Genomic DNA, 21,858 nt, shown 5'->3' with positions numbered 1-21,858 from the left:
AAACTGTAGACGAGCCTTGACATGACGCTTTGAAAGTAAAGGTACCTTACGGGCTCGTCTGGAACGGAGACCATTGCGGTGGAGTACGTTACTTATGGTATTGACTGAAACCAATGTCCCCACTGCCATGAGATCTTCCCGGAGCTCCTTCCTTGTTGTCCTTGGGTTAGCCTTGAGTCTTCGGACAAGCCTGGCCTCGGCACGGGAGGAAACTTTCAAAGGCTGTCCGTGGAAGGCTAACAGTAGTTCCATAAGCCTTCCACTTCCGGATGATGCTCCCAACAGTGGAGACAGGTAGGCCCAACTCCTTGGAAAGGGTTTTGTACCCCTTGCCAGCCTTGTGACCCTCCACGATCTTGTCTCTGATGGCCTTGGCATGCTCCTTTGTCTTTCCCATGTTGACCATGTATGAGTGCTGTTCACAAGTTTGGGGAGGGTCTTAAATAGTCAGAAAAGGCTGGAAAAAGAGATAATTAATCCAAACATGTGAAGCTCATTGTTCTTTGTGCCTGAAATACTTCTTAATACTTTAGGGGAACCAAACAGAATTCTGGTGGTTTGAGGGGTTGAATAATAAATGACCCTCTGAATAAACTTTTTTCACAATTTAAAAAAAAATTAAACAAAGAAATAACATTCTTTTTTGCTGCAGTGCATTTCACACTTCCAGGCTGATCTACAGTCCAAATGTCACAATGCCAAGTTAATTCCGAATGTGTAAACCTGCTAAATCTGCAGGGGGTTGAATACTACTTGTAGGCACTGTATTTGGCCAATGTAACAGATAACAATGTGATCCTGACTTCTGATATGGAGGCAGTAAAAGGAAGCACATTTGGTACAGTCACTGCACATTAGAAATGTATCCTCCCATATAGTATGATAGGTGGAGGGTCGCCTTAAAGACATGGACATTTTATACTCTTAGGGTAGCTCTCTCCAACAGGGGGCACTAGATAGCAAGCTTTTTTTTTTTTTTTTTTTTTTTCCCAGGGAGCATCTCTTGACCCATTAATCTCCCTGTGCCCATTTGGTTTGGTGGTCTCCATAAGGAGACTCAGTGCCCCTTTTATATAAAGCCATGCACAATTGTAGTCAATTCCATTGGTCCAATCTAGGTGAAGTTGGTGAATGTTTTGTTGAAAGCCGATATTTGCGTATCTTTCTGCTATTTACAATAAACCTTGTGAATAATTGATTATAGGCTTCGGCACTCTTAAACAGCCAGGAGATCTACATTCGTCCCGGGTATTGGGCTTGTACTACCTGCACAGCTGTGCATGATGGTATGGTGATGGTGCATGCAACATGGGAAGATATAACAGAGCTGAACTGGTTATGTGCTCCATTGTGCCATTACAAGTTGGGTTTGCTCGCTCTCAGTAATCTGACCGTCCAGTAATGCAGAATATCTGGTAATCCAGACCCATTTTCTCTCTGCTCCCCTATATAAATATATTCTCAGGCCTGACAGATTCTCATTTCTCAGAGACCTAATCACTGTAAGATTTCCCTTAGATGTAAGGACGGGATTGCGATGTATTGTTCACTGTTTACTTTAATACACTGCAAAGAGATTTTCTGTGATTTTCATCAAATCCTCTTATTGTAGCAGCTGGCACATGAAGGAAGCGGCTCTTGGGCTGGTAATTCAGGGCCTGCATGGTTTACGGCTGCAGGATCAGCGTACAAGGTCACTGAATGCACTCCATCTCCCAAATGCTATCTGCAGCGCTCGCTGAATGCTCTGCAAGGTTGGATAAGTGCTCTCCACTGACTGAATCAGCGGCGTGGACAGCACAGATTCTACTCGCACATGGGGTGAAGGAACGTGTAGCAAAAACCTGTGTATTTTAGATTTGCTTGATCAAGAGGGGGGGCTTTTATTTAAAGAGACCGCTCCAGGAAATCTCCTTATATTTGCTTAAAACTGGAGGCCAATTTCCATTCCTTTCCATTTCCTTATGAGTTAAATTGGCGACGTCACGGCTGCGATTTATGGCAGCCTGTATTCTGTCCATGGAGCCACTGATAGACTTTGGCAGTGTGCATTTGCACTTTCATTTTACTTATTTATGCACCTCTCTTGTAAAGTGATCAAAATGTAACGTGGACCAATAACTTGCGCAAAAAAATTATGTACTCTGTAAAAATCCGTGAACTCTCCCGATTCTACCTCTCTTCCGTTTTGCGCTGCGTTGATCCATTGTATAGCTATTCACATATGTTTATGGAGCGCAGTATGTGAAATCTCTGCTGGGTGTCTCTAAAGAGTCTTCTCTGGGGGATGTGCGCTTTCAGTCCTCCCCCCTTCCAGACGCTGATCATCACATGTGTGCGGCATCTGAGACTGTAAGGGTATGTGCATACGTTGCGGATTCTTCAGTAGATTTGGCCCTGCTGATCCGCAGCAGATCTGCAGGCATTGTACAGTACAATGCAAATCAATGGGATTTAAAAACCGCGGTGCACATGCTGCGGATTTTTCCGCGCGGTTTTAAATCCGCAGCATGTCAATTCTTTCTACGGATTCCGCAGTGATTTGACACCTGTTCCATTGTCTAAGTGTCAAACCGCAGGGGAAAACCGCTGGCAAATCCGCAGGTAAATCCGCAGGTAAACCCGCAGGTCACTTTACCTGCAGTTTAACCTGCAAATCCGCTCGGAAAAATCTGCAGCTCAATCCGCACTGTGCGCACTCACCCTTAAACTGCTAGATCAGCTGCCAAGCTGGAATTGGCAGCGTCCGATTGGGAGCGTGCACCTTTATGCCTCTCTGAGAAGACTCTGAAGAAACGCTCAGGTGGTTTGCAAGCAGAGATTTCCCATAGTGAGCTTCAAAAGCAACAAATGTGAATCTCTGCAATGGAGCGACACAGCGCAAAACGGAAACCAGCGGCAGAATCAGGAAAGCTCAGTTTTTTTTTTTTAAAGTGTCGTTTTTGAGCAAGTGACAGGTCCTTCTTAAAGGGATTTTCCAATACTAAATTTATTTACAAGAGTCTCTCCACTTCGGCCCCTGTTTTAACACCTTTTGCTGCTCTCTCGCCACATGTCGTCTGTCACACCATACCATCTAGAGAAGCCAATCGATCCTTGTTTTCTGGCACTTGTGTACAAAGTTACTTTTTATATCGGCTCACCAATGCGCATTTGCTGAAGATTGTTGTTGCAGCGCATGTGCAGAGGTATTGTGCCTTTTTCAATATACTTGTATGGGAAGGCTTCAGTTCAGACCAGGGGTGTCATGTGATGGCTGCGGGGATTCGGAACAATAAACATTTAATAGAATTTTTAATTTTTTTTAATAGTCAAAGAAAACCAATTATTTTAATTTTGTTTAGTATCTTTGCTTACTAAAGGTGTAGTCCCGAAGCCTCATCTAATAGGACAAGACCATCGACCGCAGCTGGTCTGTGTGTACGGTCCTGCTGTGGTGGAAAGTCTTTGTTCCTCCCGGCTAATGGCTCAGTCATGCAGCAGAAATAACGGGGGGGGGGGTAACGAAATGTGTACAGGGGAATGTGTTCTAACAATCAGACCTGTACGAAGTAGGGAACGGACCGCTGGTGCACACTGCCTTGTCTAGAAATGTTGTGGGGCTCTTCCTCCCTGGAGGGGTCTCCACCCTAGGGACTTATGGAAGGTGTCCCATGTTGTATGGTCTCGATGTGATCAATGAGGTATTCATATACAGGATTAATTGTGTAATGGAAGCAAACAATCCACTGGTGAATGGGACGGGAAGTAGATGAACATGGCAGTCTTTTGAAGAAGCTGCGGGTGGTAGAATCTGTGAGGGGATGTCTATCACGCACACTCACAGTATAGCAATGGAGTAATGACTCAATGAAGCACAGACAGTGTATATAGACTTGTAAGTGGCTGCACGTTCTAGCTTTGGACATAGTTTCCCATAATGTCAAATACCCTGATATAAGCTGTTCTGTTGACTTCAAGCATCCCTATCACTTCAGATAAAGCATGTAGAATAGTGTGGTTTTTGGTTCCCTACTTCCCACAACAAGATAAAACTGCTTTTTGGTGCACATACCTAATATATCTGGGAACTGTCCTGAGATTTTTGTGCTCTGTAACTAGTAGGTAGTCTCAATTTATCAGCTTTCTGCCAGCACTGTAGGTGTGGAAACATTCTTTCCCTTTTATCTCCGCATTGCCTTTATTTGAACTGAAATCCCACCTCTTCTTATAACCTACATGCAGTTTAAAATGCAAGGAGCAGACAAGGACCGCCCCCGATGCCTGTCGAGGAACGGAGTCCTGCCCCCTTCTTCCTGCAGAGGGACAACGGTGCACCCTTGCTGCTTGTAGGATGACTGAGCCTACCCCCGATCCCTGTAGAGGGACAGGGGTCCACCCACGCTGCCTGTCGAGGAACGGAGTCCTGCCCCCTTCTTCCTGCAGAGGGACAAAGGTGCACCCTTGCTGCTTGTAGGATGACTGAGCCCACCCCCGATCCCTGTAGAGGGACAGGGGTCCACCCACGCTGCCTGTCGAACGGAGGCCCGCCCCCTGCTTCCTGCAGAGGGACAAGGGTGCATCCTTGCTGCTTGTAGGATGACTGAGCCCACCCCCGATCCCTGTAGAGGGACAGGGGTCCACCCACGCTGCCTGTCGAGGAACGGAGGCCCGCCCCCTGCTTCCTGCAGAGGTACAAGGGTGCACCCTTGATGCTTGTTGGATGACTGAGCCCACCCCCGATTCCTGTAGAGGGACAGGGATCCACCTACGCTGCCTGTCGAGGAACGGAGGCCCACCCCCGCTGTTTGTAGGGGGGACCTAGCCTGCCCCTGCTGCCTGCAGAGGGACAAGGGCTCACCCCTGCTCTTTGTATGGGGACAGAGCCAGCCCACGGTAGAGGGACGGGGTACCCTCCCCCCCTGTAGAGGGACAGGGGACCGCCCCCGCTGCCTGCAGAGGGACAGAGCCCACACCTGCTCCCTGTAGACAGATTACACTAGACAGGTATTGGCAAGCAAGTTATACAGTAAGGAGACTTAGTGGCACGCATGCTGCAGACTGTCTATTTTAGCATTGAAAGGTACTTTTTTTTTTTTTTCTTGCGATCTGACACATGGTCAGCTTTAGTGCGTGTTCATGTGTTCCCATTAGGAAGTGAGGAATAAGCCACTGTCTGGCATCTGTAATTGATCCCGGGAACTGAGGGCTTACAATCCCTGAAGTGAATGGAGCTCTACTGAGCATGTGCGACCACCACTTCTGTAGACTGGAGAGGTCGCACATGTTCACTTCCGCTCTGCTGACACAGGGGACTTTGGGACTCTTGTTCTTGTGATCGGTGTGCGATCTTCACCTCTTACCACCTCATATCGCCACTTCCTAGACTTGTACGAGCATAATATAAAGAGAAGCGAGCATATACAGTTATGCTCAAGTTTCCATACCCCAGCAGAATTTTTGCTTTCTTGTCCTTTTTCAGAGAATATGAATGAGAACACCAAACCTTATCCTCCACTTAGGGTTAGTGGTTGGGTGAAGCCATTTATTGTCAAACTTCTGTGTGTTCTCTTTTTAAATCATAATGACAACCCAAACCATCCAAATGACCCTGATCAAAAGTTTTGGTGTTATCATCCATATTCTCTGAAAAAGGCCAAGAAAGCAAAAATTCTGCTGGGGTATGTAAACTTTTGGGCACAACTGCAAGTGACCTTGTACTATCGAACTTGGCAAGAATGCTAACATGATGGACCATCACATGGGCCTGCATGTAGCAGAGAAGCCACTTTGTCCTTGCTGCAGACAGGCCAGTTGTCACTTCTGGTCGTGGCTGCAGCACAGAGTGAATAAGCTCTATGATGTAAATCCTTTTTTAATAGACTTAAGTCTGTACTGGGGGATGATTCTCTTCCTCGCCGGCGCTGGAGCTGACAGAGCCTTGCAATAATCTGCAAATACTGTGTTCACTACAACACCCAGCATGCCTTGGCACTGGAATGGGAACTTTACTGCTCACACCCAAACCCTACTAGCTGGTCCTGCCCTACCACCAACAGCCTAAATCTCTCCTGTGTTGGGAGTTTGCTACAATGTGTCAGTTTGACATCCTGAGCTGAAGATGGATTAGTCTGGATACATTTATAGCAAAGCTAAAGATTCTTGTGCCATCTGTAAGCCAGAAGTGCTACCATTCACTGACAGCAAGCAGAAATTGATACTTGGCATATGAGGAAGTTGCAGAACTTTTTCCGTATCCGGCTGGATTCACACTAGTATGGATCGGCCGCAGATCTCCTGCCTGGGGACAGCCCATTAGCCCGACATAAATTACGCTGTAGTGTTTTGGGTCAGGAAACATGTGACTCCAGCCTGCGGCCAGGTGCAGACAGCCATACGTTCTCCATCCGAGAAAATCGGCCCAATTATGCTGATTAGACTCGGATCCGATTTTCCCGGATGTGGAGAACTGGGAAAAAAGCAACATTTCTCCCATGGTCTCCATTCAGTCTCTGTGATGTCATCCGACTTCGGTCCATTGTTATCCACGGACCCATAGACCTGAATGGGCGAGTGCCAGTAAAGGGGAAAAAAATCGTAAAGGTGCACAGCCTCATTGAATAACATTGGTCCGAGTGCAATCTGATGTTTTTATTGATCGTACACTGACCGAAACTATGGTCATCTGCACGAGCCCTTAGTCTTTGCATACAAGATTGTATCTAGCTCTTTACATGAACCAGGGAGCGCTGCATGAACAAAGTCATGTCAAACACCCCAAACAGTGATTCTGACCCCGTGTCCCCTTACCATTTGGCACCTCAACTTGATGTCCTCTTGCCACAGTTTGCCAGTAGTTGAGCAGCCGGTCCTGTTCTCCGTCTTCCATGGGTTCGGTTTCTTCCTCGATGCTTCCGTTGCTGTTGTACGCCGAGTCGGAGCCCAGCTCGTCCGTCATGTTGTCCAAATCGTCTAAGGTGATCATCCCGGCAGCCACCGGCTCCTGCACCCCCCCGCCCATCCTACATCCTTCACGTTGCATTTTAAAAAAAATCTAAAATCCAGAACTATACTGGGGTGACCGGATGTGGTCTAGAACCTTTTCTAGCTTAAGCGGGGAGCGGTCTAGATGACTGTTGATGAGGACGGCACCAATACGGTAATATGGGAAAGAACTTGGCTACACCGGAGCTATGTCTGGAATTACCCAGAGTGCAGTTCCACAGAGTGAATGAGCCAACTGTGGTCAAAGAAAAGTTGCGTGCAGAGTTTAAAGGGAAGAAGAGTTGGTGGCGCTGCGCGGGGCACCACCAGAGCACGGTCTACCCCTTCCTTCCTGCCTCTAACTCTACCAGTGCTCGGACTTCAGTGTTTGCTGCATCTCTCAGCAGCTGCTTTTAAGAGCTAAGCTTCATAGGAGGCGTGCAGGAAGCCCTAGAGGGAGGGAAGAGGAAAATACACAGACACATGCTCTCAGCAGGGTGGGGGGAGGAGGAAAGCGCTGTCAACTGTACTTTAACTCTCCCTTTGCCAGCATAGCAGTGCCAGATCTGAAATACGGACTGCATTGTCGACATTTCCTAAAGCCGAGCCAGATTTAGCTCAAAAACAAACCAACGGCGACTCTGATACTTGCGCACCAGGGATTTTGTCATTTCTGTGCAAACAAGTGAGCTACAATGGACTAGGTAATAGTTTCCTGGTTCAGGCACAGCCCCAGCCTTTGCCCTCTAGAGAGGGTACGTGCCATCAAGGTGAAACCAACATCCGAATGGCGAAAAGAAAGAAAACGCTTTGAACGATTTAGATCGGCTCCCGGATATATATTTGGCGTCCCCTATCTTTAAAACAATACAATATTGAAAAGTAAAACCCTTAAATGGAATGTCTGGTGAAAACTTTCTAGCCTGACAGCGATCGTTAGTGCAATCATTCGGTCCCTACACTGCACCGTGTTTTCTATGTCACTTCTCCTGCTTATGCGGAGCGATGTGCTGCCGATAATGGGACTTTTTATGTTATCAACAATTAACCGGTGAGCACAAGCTGCTAAATTGGCTCAAGTCTTCCTAGAAACGCCCGTTCACCGATTTCTTGGGCTTTTTAAAGTTTTTTTTATGATCATGAATAGATAATTGCAATGTAGCGCTGCCCATTATCCTCTCTTCTTGAGAAAGGAGGGATTTTAATATTGTTGACTAGGTTACCAACCACCTCTACAGTCTGTCATCAGTGGCTGGTCACCTAGGCTAGGAAATGAGCGCTTTCAGGCTCCTTCCAATAGGTCTTCAGTGCCCCTGTGCTCCTCAGATGCTGCCGAGGCAAAGTCATCTCTGCTTGTATCATCGGCGAGTTCTCCGTTTGGGTCGCAATGCACTGGTGCTGCTGGTCCAAACTGTCAGTCAAGCAGGAGCACACTGTCCCCTGGCATGCAGGAAGTCGGGGGCAGTGGAAACTGATGATACAACTAGAGTTGAGCGACTTTGGTCAGATCGGGTTTCATGAAACAAAATTTGAGTCGGATGAAACTTGTCCGACTAGGGCAAAAAAAAGTCGGCGTTTCGTCCGAAACCCAACCCCAATGCAAGTCAATGAGGAATAAAAGTCGACATTGGGTGGATGAATGTCATCCGCTCAATGCTGACTTTTATTCCCCAATGACTTGCATTGGGGTTGGGTTTCGGACGAAACGCCGACTTTTTTTTGCCCTAGTCGGACCAGTTTCATCCGACTCAAATTTTGTTTCATGAAACCCGATCCAACCAAAGTCGCTCAACTCTAGATACAACCCTTTTTGAGCTGTCGCCCAAAGTTTCCAAGAACTGAACTCCATTTATGTAGGCAGATTTCTAAACGCTGACCAACTATATATACATGTCAGTAAATATTGACCCAAGAGTTGTTGATATCAGGGCTGTGGAGTCGGTAAGCCAAACCTCCGAATCAAACTCCTCAATTTCCAGGACACCGACTCCAACTCCACAGCCCTGGTTGATAATGATCATTCTGTTGCCAAAGAGCATCCATATTGTCGGCAGCTCTTCACCTGTTTATGGATCAGACCTTATTCTGTCATGTATTAGTATGGTGAGGGGTCGAAAGAGCTGTTGGCTGAATGAGCTCTTCAAAGTGTATGTAAAGCCCAGGGCCAGTTTTAGACAAAGTGGGCCCCAATTGCTCACATATTGCACCATCACACAGAAACATTTACGTTGCGTTTACATGGACCGAGTTCAGGGCGTTAAACGAGTGTGATCGTCAATATTGAAGTTCTTCGGTGCTTGTTTCCCAGCCTCTTTACACCGGCTGAGGGAGAATGATGGGGACAGAACCAGGGCTGTGTCATTGGTAACCCAATCCTCCGACTCCTCAATTTCTCCAACTCTTACTCCACAGCCCTGGTTCTGTTATTCCGACTCCACCAAAATGAACACAGACTCCAACTCCACAGCCCTGGCAGAATAATCACTAATAGATCAATTTGTCCACATACAGCATCATATACTGTATAAGCAGCTGATCTGCAGTTCTCACCGGGTGATGTGCTGCTGAGAACAACGATTTTTGTTCCTGCATAAACAGTCCAATCGCTCGACGAATAGGCAGCATTTTGCTTGTTCCTTTGCTGATGTTTACACCTATAGACTCCCTTCTGTACTACGCATACCAGTATTTACAAATGTGGTAGCTAAACACACACAGAATGTAACACACATGCATACACAAGCTGCATGTTACACACGCGTGTATGTATACATAAAGCACATACGTACAGATACATGGATATTCAGAGCACATGCGTACAGGCACGTTCTTACATACAGATGCATATATACAGAGCACCTAAATACAGACACATACATACGCACACATGCATGGATGGAGCGCATACATATCAACACATGCATGGACAGAGCACATACTTACAGGCACAGTTTAATGGACCCCATACAGCCCTACGAACAGTATAATGGCCTTTACACAGCCCTCCACACAGTATGATCAACTCCACACAAACCTTCACATTGTGTATCTACAGTATCAAAGGACCCCACATAGCCCTCCACGTAGCCATGTCCAAATATTATAATAGTTCCCACACAGCCCTTCATATAATATAATGGACCCCATATAGCCCTCAAAAAAAAAAATTATAATGGTCCCCACATTGACTTCCATATAGTATAATGCAACCTCATAGTTCTCCATATAGTTTAATGCACCCCATAGTCCTCCATATAGTATAATATACCTCCCATAGCCCTCCATACAGTAGAATGCACCCCTCATAGTCCTCCGTATAGTATAATGCATACCCTTTAGTCTTCTATACAGTTCCCCCACTGCCCCGGTCTTCGCAGCGTGTCTCAATAGCTTCACTGCCTGGCACAGCTTGTTGCGATGAAGTGACATTGCGCCCGCTGCCTGAGACGTTAGACACCAAGGGAGGATAACTGGGGAGGGAGTGGACAGCTTCCCTCTTCCATCATTGCTTTCTACTGTATCTGCATCCTTTATGCCAAGTTGATTGTGTGATGCCGGGCAAGTGGTGTCTGGAGCCGGCACTAGCACCGAGCCCTCCTGACTCATGGGTGCCATAGCAGCTGCTTTATCTGCCCCTATTAACTGCATGCCACTGGCTAGGGTTCCCCTGGATAAGCCTAGGGGCTCTTTCACACTCTCCATTAATTGCTGATTGATGGCGTTTGATAGCTTGGTTACACACGCAGAGCACACTTTTGATGTGCACAAAATGACCAGTAGTAAATCATTTCGTTTTCCTATACAGTTATTATTCTTTGCAAAAAATGTCCTGTTTATGCAGGACGATGTGCTGCCGAGAGCGATTAAAAATCATCTCACCCGATGAACGTGCACTTATTCGTGATAATCGGCCAGTGTAAATGCACTTTAGCCTTTGTCCCTTTGCAACCTCTGGGCGTTTATATGATAACTAGCAATCACCATGTCCAATAAATATGTCCAACCATTGGCTCTGTGGTACGACTTGGCTTCACAAAAGCGGTGACCTTGGATCACAACAATTGGCCTAGGTTGAGATGGAAGGGATTGTCCAATGACCCGACAACTGACACAACTGAGTTGAAAATTGCCTTTACCCTAGAACTGTCTCCAACCTGAGACTAACTGTTGTACCTAAAGGCCAGCAGGTTATGTCTGGAGATGTCATTTTTTTCAGAAGCTGGAGATCCCCACTGTCCCAGACAATCAGATTATTGGTACTTATTATGGGTCCCGTCACCTGCATTTTAGGAACCTCTTTTTCAGCCCAATTCATGGCACTTGTCAGAGGTACAGAACGGGACCGCCAATGTGGAGGAGGCCAAGTTACATCAAGATCTGGACGACATGTAGTACATGTAAATGGATCTGCTCCTTATCTGACCTACATAGATGTTTATATGCTGTGCCCATGTAAAGCACATCCTTATTACTATGTAACCCAAGAACCCCACAGCACACCAACGTGCCTGTGTGCAGTGTTACGTTAGTGTTAAAGGCATCAGAAGACTTCCTGAAGACTTACCATGGTATCTGGCACCAAAACTTTAGCAATAGCTCCGTAGTTGCCCAGTGCGGCTTTCCATAGGTGATCGATCTTGATGAGATATGGGCAATTTGGAGACAAGTCCTCACGTTGGCAAGGGCATGATCTCCTGTAAGAGGGTACTGCCAATAGGCAACACCACTGTCATGAAAGGGGCATTTGGATGGTACATGACACATCCATATGATGCCAAAACAAAGATTCCCAGCAGACCATCGACCGATCTCGCTGCCTCCGCTGGCTCGTCGTCTTATTTTGGTGCCATCTTCTCCCCAGATAAGTGTCGCGCACACACCTGCTGTCCACAAGGTCACTTCTTCCTTTGCTCCATGGTCAAGTTCTGATCCATTGTAGGTGATTTTCGTCCTGAGATCCTTTCCCCAGTGCCGTTTCTTTGGACCCTTTTTGGTAGGTTTAACCACTCACTAGAACAAGACCCCACAAGACCTGTCCTCTGACCACTACAGTTTGGTCCTTGTCAAACTTACACTGGCCCACTTTTCTTGTTTCTAACACATCTGCTTTAAGAACTTTTCTACTGCTTCCTAATATGTCCCATCCTATGATTGTGCTGTAGTCACAAGATATTCAATGGTTTAATGTAATGGATGATGGTGTAAAAATCTACATAAAAATTTGAGTACATTTTTGTAATACTTCCTAATGTTTTGCATTTTACTGATTTTGATTTACTGCCTGTTTTGTACTTCAGCGCTGCATTTATAATTCTGGAGGCTTCAGATCTGGAATCTTGAATGTTCATCAAACCTGATCAGTATATGAATTAAAATGGATTGTCAAATATAGACCATCCCTATTTGTTTGAAAGGAATCCCAAGTCGCCGGGCGTCCTGCTGCTCCTGCGACCTCCATATATCCTCTGTAGCGTGTGTTTAATTTCCCTGCAGCTCCTCCACAGGAGAAACAATGTATTGCAGTTTTCATTGAAATCCGTGAGCTGTGCAAGTCACGCATGGACATGTTGGGTCTTCTTTTTGTAAAAACTCTGCCTAATTAACTGAGGCCCTTGATGAAAAACTGCTCTTTAATAACATAAAGGGATACTCTAAGGTACTCTCACATGCCATAATCATCTTCTGTATAAATTTTTTTTTTGCACACGCATATGGTACCTGGCGAATCTCCTCCTCCTCCGTACATGGTAGGCTTTTTCCATGCACAATATTTTAATCCCCAGCACGCTTGTTTCTGATGTTGAAAAAGCACGGATTTGTTTCCGGTTTTTCCTCCTGAATTTAGCGGGGCAGAAAAAAATTGCAGATGCAGATTTACTGTGGAAAGTCTGTGCAGCAAATTTGATGCATCAAGACCTACTCTTCAAGCACATTGTTCATGCTTATATTTTTGGAGGGTGCTGGCCCGCCAAAGGAAGAATAGTGCAGCTTTATGGAGCATCAACACCCCCTGGTGACAATTTACTTGCAAGCAAGGTGCACGGCAGAATCTGCATGACGTAACAAGCCCTCAACATGATCAGGACCGGATGCCTCCATTCAGTAGTAGCAAGCAGTGATGTCAAAATAAGGAATATCATGCCTTTTTTTGCTAGAAGGCTTTCGTTAAGTAATGGTTTAACCTTTATTTACCCAGGACTTGAAAACCTTTCCCTTTGTTGAAGTAAATCTGAAGACATTCCCGAATATTGACTTTGGATAATCCCTTTGATTAGTCGTCTCTTCAATTCTTCAGAATTACTCAAAGGGTTATTCCCACTCAGACATAGCGATATCGCTATAACGTCACAAAAACCAGTGACGTTATAGCGATATTGCTAGAGATATCGCTTAGTGTGACAGGCCCTTAAGGCCGGGGTCAGACTTGCGAGTACAATGCGAGAAACTCACACATCAATACCCGGCACTGCCGTTGGCACTTGGGACCGGAGTGTGCGGCTGCATAGAAATACATGCAGCCACACACTCCAATCCGTGCCAGGTATTGATGCGAGAGACTCGCGTTGTACTCGGAAGTGTGACCCTGGCCTAATTATTATTCTCTACACGATTGGTAATTACTTGCAAATGTATGGGTGGGGGTCCGACCTCCACTGATCGCAAGAACCAAGCTTTGAAATGCCCCATCGGAATGAAAACACTTTATCTGATAATCTCGTAGTGAATGAATGTCACACGAATGTGCAGATGTGGCTCCGTTCCAAGGGGCATTTCAGAGCCATGTTGGCGGTCCAACTGCCCGGACGGCCACTGGTACTGATGGAATGAAACTCCTTTCTCCTGCAGTCCCATAGGAGAATGAATAAGTTCCCAGGAGCATTTTGGAGCCCCATTCTGGAAATTGGTGGGAATTGAACTGTTCAGACTACCACCATCGCAAAAGCATTTCTCTGAAGTGTCTTAATAAAATGAAGCAGCTTTTTCCAGAAGTCTCTTAGAGAATAGTGAAGTGCATGCGCAGAAGGTGCTAACTTCTGGGCATTTCAGAAACTCAGGATTGCTGGGACTCCTACCCATCCTTGAACAGGGCTCTGAAATACCCTATTGGGTATTGCTTTCTCTGGAACTGCCTTAGAGAAGGAATGAAGTGATGGTGTGCATACGCAGCCACTGCTCACATCCGACTAGGCATTTCAGAGCCCCGTTCTGGGGTTTGGTGGGAATCCAACAGCTCGGGCTCACCCCAATCCAGGAACTGAGCTCTGACATGCCCCACCATGATGAAGTGGCTTTTTCTGGCAGTCCTCTATAGAGTTAATGATGCCATGGTGCGCATACGCAGCCACTGCTTCATTCTCATGGGACATTTCAGAGCGCCGTTGTGGAGTTTGGTGAGGATCCAACAGCTTGGGCTCACCCCGATCCAAGAACTGAGCTGACGTGGCCCATCATAATGAAGTTGCTTTCTCCGCCAGTCCTATAGAGAATTAATGAAATTATAGTGCTACTGCTTCATTCCTGTAGAGTATTTCAGAGCCAATTAGATCATCAATGGGGGCTCCATCCAACAGTCAGACCCTCATCAATCTGCCTGTTATCACCTATTCTGTGTATACATGAAATATTAAAAATAACTCTTTAGCGCGGCTTGGACAAGCCTATTTTTGGTAGAATTGATTCCCTGATCACAGAACAAACCTTAGCGATGAGCTGCAATCTATAGAGCAACCAGGATGCAAGTGTTCTCTTTCCCTGCAGTGCCACCACAGGGTAACATGAAGCATTACACACTGTCCATTCAAATTGATGGATTGACTGTAGGCTGCTTTTACACTTACCGTGTTTTTGCGGGCCGATTTTGCGGCCCCAGTAGATTCCTCTGGGGCCGCAAAATCGACCAGTAAAAATTCCACGGTGCGCTGTGTACCGTACGGCCGTGATATGATTGAGCTTGCTCGATCTTTTATACGGTGTACAGACACGGCCCCCATTGAAAAACAATGGGGCCGCAAAAACAAACGGAAGTTTTTTTGCGGTGCCCCATGACTTCCGGTTTTGCGGAATGCCGTTTTTTTTTCCTAATACTATTTCCATAGTATTGGAAAAACAAAAAACTGCGCTCCGCAAGCTTTTTGTGGCCCGTTATTGCAGCAGACCGTAAAAGTTGCGGCGATACAGGCCACAAAAAATGCGGTAAGTGTAAGGCTGTGTGCCCACGTAGTGTTTTTGTAAGCGTTTCTGCAGCGTTTGAGCCGGCTCAGACGCTGCAGAAACGCTTAAAAGATGCTTCCTATTCAATTCAGTGCATTTTTGGCTTTGTGCCAATGCATGCGTTTTTAAACGCTCAGGAATCGCTTAGCGGCTAAAAAGGCAGCATGCTGATTAATTTCCGCATTGTTGAGCGTTTTTAGCCTTTTCCAATGTTCCCAGAAAACGCGCATCAAACGTGCGGTTTTTGTGCAAAAAACACGCAAGAAACGCGCGTTTTCTGGGAAGGAGATCCGTTTCCTGAGCATTTAAAAACGCTAACGTGGGAACATAGCCTAAAGGTCAAGTGAACTCCTCCAGAGTGAGAGATGCTCTGTCCATGTAAAGGAAAGGGATCTATTAGTTCAGAATTTCCCAACCATAAAAAAGACCGAACACTAAGTATTAATGGCTTGTGGACCCCTTTACTGCCTGCTTGTTAAGTGTGTCACATTGTCCTATATGACCCTGTTTCGGTCTGGCAGGTACTCCCCGGTAACTGGTTAGGAAGTAGGTTATGTTTACGGAGTCACGCAGATTGTGTTACCCGCCTGCTGTTGGCCTGTGTGGGAGGGTTGTGTTATGTGGCCCCCGCTCCATGTAATCTCACATAATATAAATTAAGCCCTCCCTGATCCTATAGGCCAGGTGAGCGATAACGTTGCACGCCAGCGTCCGCAGCAGCACAATTGTGGGATTAAAGAACTTATTTAAGGCATTAGATTGACTACGGCAGTGGCAGTATATGGGCGTTTATGTAAGAGGCAATCTTCAAGCCTTCCTTTTATTTTAATAAGGGCATTTGTTTTTCATTTCCTAATGGCTCCATCCTTTATGACTTTATATAGTGTAAAGAGCTGGGGGATATACTCTCCATATCCAGCCAATACCTTCTTACTACACTTCGCCTTTATTAGATCAGCCATGGCTCAATTAAAGTGGTTTTCCCACAAACAAAGTTAATTTCAAAGTTTATTTTAATTGATACATATTGGAATAATATTTTCCACAATTGGATGTGTGTAAATAAAATGTTCCTGTGCTGAGATAATCTTCGTTTTGTGCCCCTGCTGTGTACTGTGTAATGGTCGTGTTTGACCGTACAGTGACATGGTCTGATCATACCACAGCTCCTGGGCAGGGGGGTGAGTAAAAGAGTATACAGACAGGACAGCACGGACAAATTATTCTTTTTGTGAGTTAAAACATTTCATTGCCTGTTTTTAAAAAAATGTTTTACCTTAAACAAAGAATTATTTACTCCCATACTATGTCTGTGTACTCTGTCCCCCCACCCTTCCGAGGAGCTGTGGAATGATCAGACCATGTTCCTGCACAGTCAGACACAGCCATTACACAGTGCACAGCAGGGGCACATTTATAAGAGGGGGGGGGGGTGGCATTTCATCACCTCCCCTTCCCAGAAGCTGCCAATCACAACTCGGCAGCATCTGTGACTGATAGTGCTACATCAGCTGCCGACTTGCGATTGGCAGGGAGGGTTTGAAAGCGCGCACGCCCCCAGACAAGACTCTGAAGAAACGACCTGGTGGACTGCAAGCAGAGATTTCACATGCCACGCTCCAAAAAACAATAAATGTGAACATCTTTGCAATAGAGCATCGCAGAACAAAAAGGAAAACAGTGGCAGAATCGAAATCGAGGGGTCGTTTTTTTTTTTTTTGTTTTTAATTTAATTTTTTACAGGGTATTTAACCAATTTTTTGGGGGTAATTGAAAGTACCTCTTCAAGCATTCATAATGTATGGGTGGATATGTTATATGTGGTTGTCTTTGTATTTTATATCGAGTGGGTTGAATAATTTCACAAATCCTCGTGTAATCGACTTTCTTATATTTTTCTATTTGCTAATGTAGCACTCTACAGGCTCAGACTATTTTATATTTTTTTGTTTTCTGGCTTGTAATAATTTTCTCCCTACACTGATGGCAGAACGTGAAATTAGTGAAGAGGACGCACTGTACAAATGCTGGACTGTATGGTAATCATGTCTGCTTTTATCATAATCACTAACCGATTCCCCAAATTACAGGGAATCTAACATATGTATTTGCATGTACAAACCCAAGACGCGGAGTAGGGAAAGATTGGTACAATGTATCAGTGTAGACAAACAGCAGCTCTGTGACCAAGGCCACATCTGGTGCAAAAAAATATATCTAAAAAGTGACTTTACAAATAGTCTTGATTCTGGTGGTGGAGAGTATGGCTCGTTTGTTACTTATTTCTGCAGTCGCTCTCCATTGCTGCAGATTGTGCATGATGCGCACTGTCAGGATTCACCAATGTCAGGATTTCCCTCAATTTCCTGATCAAGCAGGAGCGCAGTTTGTGCTTTGTAACAGAACATTGAGAGAAGCGGATGAGAATGTAGCCGGCACGTGACTACCAGTATCCAGATCCCATCACGTGACACCCCCCCCCCCCCCCCCTCGATCTGGCAATTGAGTGTCAGGATTCGCCGGCCTGCAGTCACTGCACAGATTTACTTAAACCCATTTATTAAAGTTGCATTTCATCTTATTTTTCCCCACTTACTCACACTTTATATCTTGCCCATTTTTTCTTGCAGGTCCTGGAGACTTTTGCCGGGCGTCTGATACAAAACCGTGTGTTAACGCGACGAGAGATCCCCAACCTCACAAAATATCAAATCATTCTGTCTCGAGATCAGTTCAGAAAGAACCCCCCAACTAACATAATGGTAAGTGAGCATATCACTGTCCCCCATCGTCATGTTTAGGGGGCTCCCACCTTTGGGGAAGTCTATATTTTTTTTTTAGTCACTTTTTACCCCGTGATCCATAGCACTCTGTTCTATTTTTATTTTTGCATAATTTTATACTTTTTCTTATTTTAATACACTTTTATTGTAGTGTTTTTATGTTTGTAATAAAATTCATTGTTTTTGAGTGTTTTTTTTTTTTTTTTTTTTTTGACCTTTGATGTCATTTAACCCTGCATTGGCGCCAATTTTTATTTTTTTTCTCTATAAGAATGTTTCATTATCTTTCAATGTAATCTGCCCTGATGAAGTGAGCCAGTAGGCTCAGGAAACACGTTGGCTGAATAAAGAACTTTGTACTCCACCAGAAGCAAGCGCAGTCCTTATTGCACTTTCACGCCGTTTTTGCAAAAATAAATGCATGCATTTTCGGCAAAAATTTATGTAAAAAAAATAAAATTGTCAGCCCCTCACAGATTACTCTACTCTAATATTTTATACAGGGGGCTCAGATGGGAGTGGTGGAGGGAGACTTTGCACTTTGTATAAGTCTGTATCACGGCTACGAGCTGCTGCAGCAGATGGGAACCCGTTCTCTGTTCTACTACCTGCGCTCCATAATGGACGGCTCCAAAGGTGAGTGTGTGCACTGCGCTCTATAATATAGGCAGATGCAAAAAAAGCTCCCCCTAGTGGTGGCAATAGGCAGACAGGATTTTATTCGATATCTGTGCAGGAGATTTGGAGCTCTGTATTCGGAAACTGAGATAAGATGAATATCAAAAATTAATTAGTAGCTAACCTGGCATCAAAAAACATAGCAGCTCCGTCCAGAGAGTTTCATGGTCGTCACGTAGCACCCTCTCAGGCCCAAAAAATGAAAGCCCCACCCAGCTTGGATCACAATAGCTTGTTTTTTATGGGTTTTATGGCTTTTGATCTTTTTATAAGATTTTTTTTTTTTTTTTCAACAGGTATGAGTCGGGCAAGAAACGAGCTTGGCAGAAATACTGACTTCATGAATCTTTACCAGAATCTGGAGTCCATGTTTGCATCTAGTAACAGTACGTATGAAACGGCCCAACATCTACAATGGGCAGAAGAGTCAGAAAGGGGTCTATTTGCGTTTGTGGGAGATAGGCCTCATCAAGAGGGAACTTCAGTGGATTGCTGCCATATCCCTATTAAAAACACGTGCATACTCGACCTAGAGAAGCGTGCATATGTTTGGAGACATTAAAAAAGATGGCTATGGACCAAACTATTTGGCGAATGGCCATGCAGGGACCATGCCTGTGTGCTGCAGTAAAGGCTGTGTCTGGAGCTGTATGTACTGCGTCGGCCTATAAATTCTGATGTTTCACTCCATAATTAATTTTACTTCGGAGTTTAGAGTTGAGTAAAATTATTTGCAGGACCCTTGGTCCAGCGGCCATATTGGTTGTCTGCAGCGGCCATGATGGTAGTCCGCCATCCCAGGAGCCTCTTCTGATTAGTAGACCCAGTGTAACATTGTGTGCGTTGATGACTTTCTGCCGGGCCTAGTAATTAGAAGGGCCAACATGTAGGAGGAGGCTCACCGCGCTCAGGTTCTTCAGACATTGCCAGCGTCTCGAGGTCCTATTCTATTGCTCTGCACTGGAATATATCCTGCAGCAGGAGCAGTTGTGCTTTCACAGCCGGCCGACCATGCTGTTTTTATTCCAAGACCCCTCCTTAATTCAGCTTACTTTTAAATCAGCATTTTCCAAGATGTTACTTTGTGGCTTAATCTGATTGTAAATCCGGCTCCGTGCCTGGATGTGATCCTATACATTTATACCTCGCTGCCCAGGAAATCCCACTCCTGCAGTTAATACCCGTCTATGATCAGCTGTCTCGGCTGTGCAGAAAAACGAGCGTTCGTCCTAGCATTCCTGATTGGCTGCACTTGGTCTGCAGTGTATGCTGTATGGAATGGGTCAGTTGAATCCTGTAAGTGTCATGGCGCTGCTCTACTTTTTGACATCTGATCGGACGCCCTATATAATTATGGCTTACTGTAGTTACCACTATGGGGAGCTCACTGCAGACTCTTCATATATTGAGCTCAATGATACTACTTTATGCAGTAATCTACTTGGCTCCCTCTAGTGGCGGCTGAAGTCAGCTGGAATCTGATTATTCATAGGGGTGACTACAATACGTGACCGTTGCTGCCAATCGCTAGTGGAGATGCTAAGGTAGACTGCACAAGTTGACTGACTGGCTGCAGCGGTCACATGCTGTAGACAGGATATCACCACCACAGCCCTCTAAATAAAGACTTTAAGACATTAAAGGGGTCCACAATAAATAATTCTTTGGATTGATATTGGTCCAACAGTCAGGATATCTTAAAGGGATCTCTTTACACAGCCGGGCTAGCCCCGGACTGTAGTTCTTATAGGATGGCCTTGTAATCCCTGTCTTCTTCTTCTAGGGTCTGATGTCAAGAAACCGGTTTTCTACAGTCACCCAAAGCTGAAGAAGTTAGAAGAAGTTGTGGTCCAGCATTTTAAAAACTGGAATAAACCAGGTAAATGTGTCAGTTATGTCCGCGCCGCGCTGGAGTACGTAAGCTCTGGAGTGTACCATTCTGGAGCTGTGTGTACACCCTGCTGATGAGTATAGTGCAAGCTAAATTGTCAGGACAGAAATAATGGCAAAATATAAAGATAAATGAGAAGCACTCCATCTGCCTCTGAAGCCCCTGACCACTTTCCCTTTCACGGTAATACTATGTTCACCATATTTTAACCCCTTTTATGTCTGTTGACCGTGGGAGAAAAAAATGTACAAATTCTGTAAGAGAATTACGAGGGTATCTAGCAGGAGGGGAATTTAACCATCCAATCATGAATTTTGGGTTTTTCCCTTCACCCATGACAGCACACCTGAGAGAGGGATCCGCCCCGCCAGGACAGGAACCTACTGAGATATAAGGGGCGGCACCTCTACCCTGCTTCAGTTGGGTTCCTGTCCTGGAAGGAATCCCACTGTCGGCGGTGGCTGTGATGGGCGAAAGGGGAAAAAAAAAAAAAGACCCAGACCCATCCCAGCGCGGGAAGAACAGGTGCCTTACCTGTAGCGCCGGCCGTCGGGTGCTGGAGGCACAGTCCCCGGTGTCCCTCTGGGCTCCAGGTACGTGTGGGCGCAGGTGGGATCCCGATGGCTCCCGGAAGCCCCCACCATGCCGCACCCTCCCCTCGCGCGCACCCGCACCCGCATCTCGATCCCCCAGGCGTCTGGCAGGGGAGAGATGCGGGCGTGTTCCGGCCGCTGACGTCAGCGGCGCAGAGGATTGTGGGTGCGCCGGCTGACGGCAGCACAAGGCGACTGTGTCATGGCGCCAGGTGTGACGCCGGCCGGCTTTCTGAAGCGGTCGGTCGGCGGTCGCATGGGGGAGGGGAGGGAGACACCCACCAGGACGGAGGCCACATTTAAACGGGGACCAGCGGTAGGGCAGGCGGTGCAAAATGGAGTCAGAGCAGGAGAGGTCCTTGTCTCTGCCTCCCTCGCAACCTTCCGGCCACAAAACTTGTGTATAGGGTGGGTTTACCGAGAGAGCCTGCAAGTCACTTATTCTACGGGCTAATGTAAGGGCCCCTAAAACGAACGTCTTTAGGGTCAGAAATTTTATGGGGAGCTGGTGTAATGGCTCATATGGTTCCTTTGTAAGGGCCTCTAGTACTAGGTTTAAATCCCAGGGGGCTATTCTGGGTATTGGGCTAGGCCTAGCCCTATGGCAGGATTTGATGAATCTGGCTACCCATCTATTTGCTAAGTTGCAGTTAGAGTGCTCCTAGTGCCGATACCTGGACTTTAAGAGTGTTCACCGCTAACCCCAGCTGCAACCCTGATTGTAAAAACTCCAAGATGG

General features: G+C 45.9%; 2 protein-coding genes across 3 annotated transcripts in view; one reads left to right on the top strand and one right to left on the bottom strand.

Annotated features, from left to right (window-relative positions):
• Positions 1-7,427, bottom strand: part of LOC141091955 (heme-binding protein 1-like) — a 37,386-nt gene extending 29,959 nt beyond the window's left edge. Inside the window, exon 1 of the mRNA XM_073577766.1 lies at positions 6,790-7,427. Coding sequence (XP_073433867.1) covers positions 6,790-7,021 — 232 coding nt within the window. The 5' untranslated portion in view covers positions 7,022-7,427. The remainder of the gene's footprint in view (positions 1-6,789) is intronic.
• Positions 1-21,858, top strand: part of FANCM (FA complementation group M) — a 113,856-nt gene that overhangs the window by 44,722 nt on the left and 47,276 nt on the right. For both annotated transcript variants that reach the window (XM_073577775.1, XM_073577776.1), the window contains exons 5-8: positions 17,805-17,936; positions 18,461-18,593; positions 18,932-19,021; positions 20,419-20,514. In XM_073577775.1, the coding sequence (XP_073433876.1) occupies positions 17,805-17,936; positions 18,461-18,593; positions 18,932-19,021; positions 20,419-20,514 (451 nt within the window). The remainder of the gene's footprint in view (positions 1-17,804; positions 17,937-18,460; positions 18,594-18,931; positions 19,022-20,418; positions 20,515-21,858) is intronic.

Source organism: Dendrobates tinctorius, unplaced genomic scaffold, assembly GCF_039654945.1.
Source record: "Dendrobates tinctorius isolate UK_male_01 unplaced genomic scaffold, ASM3965494v1 ptg000057l, whole genome shotgun sequence".
NCBI classification, from domain to species: Eukaryota; Metazoa; Chordata; class Amphibia; order Anura; family Dendrobatidae; genus Dendrobates; species Dendrobates tinctorius.
This window is presented reverse-complemented; position numbering and strand designations above follow the sequence as displayed.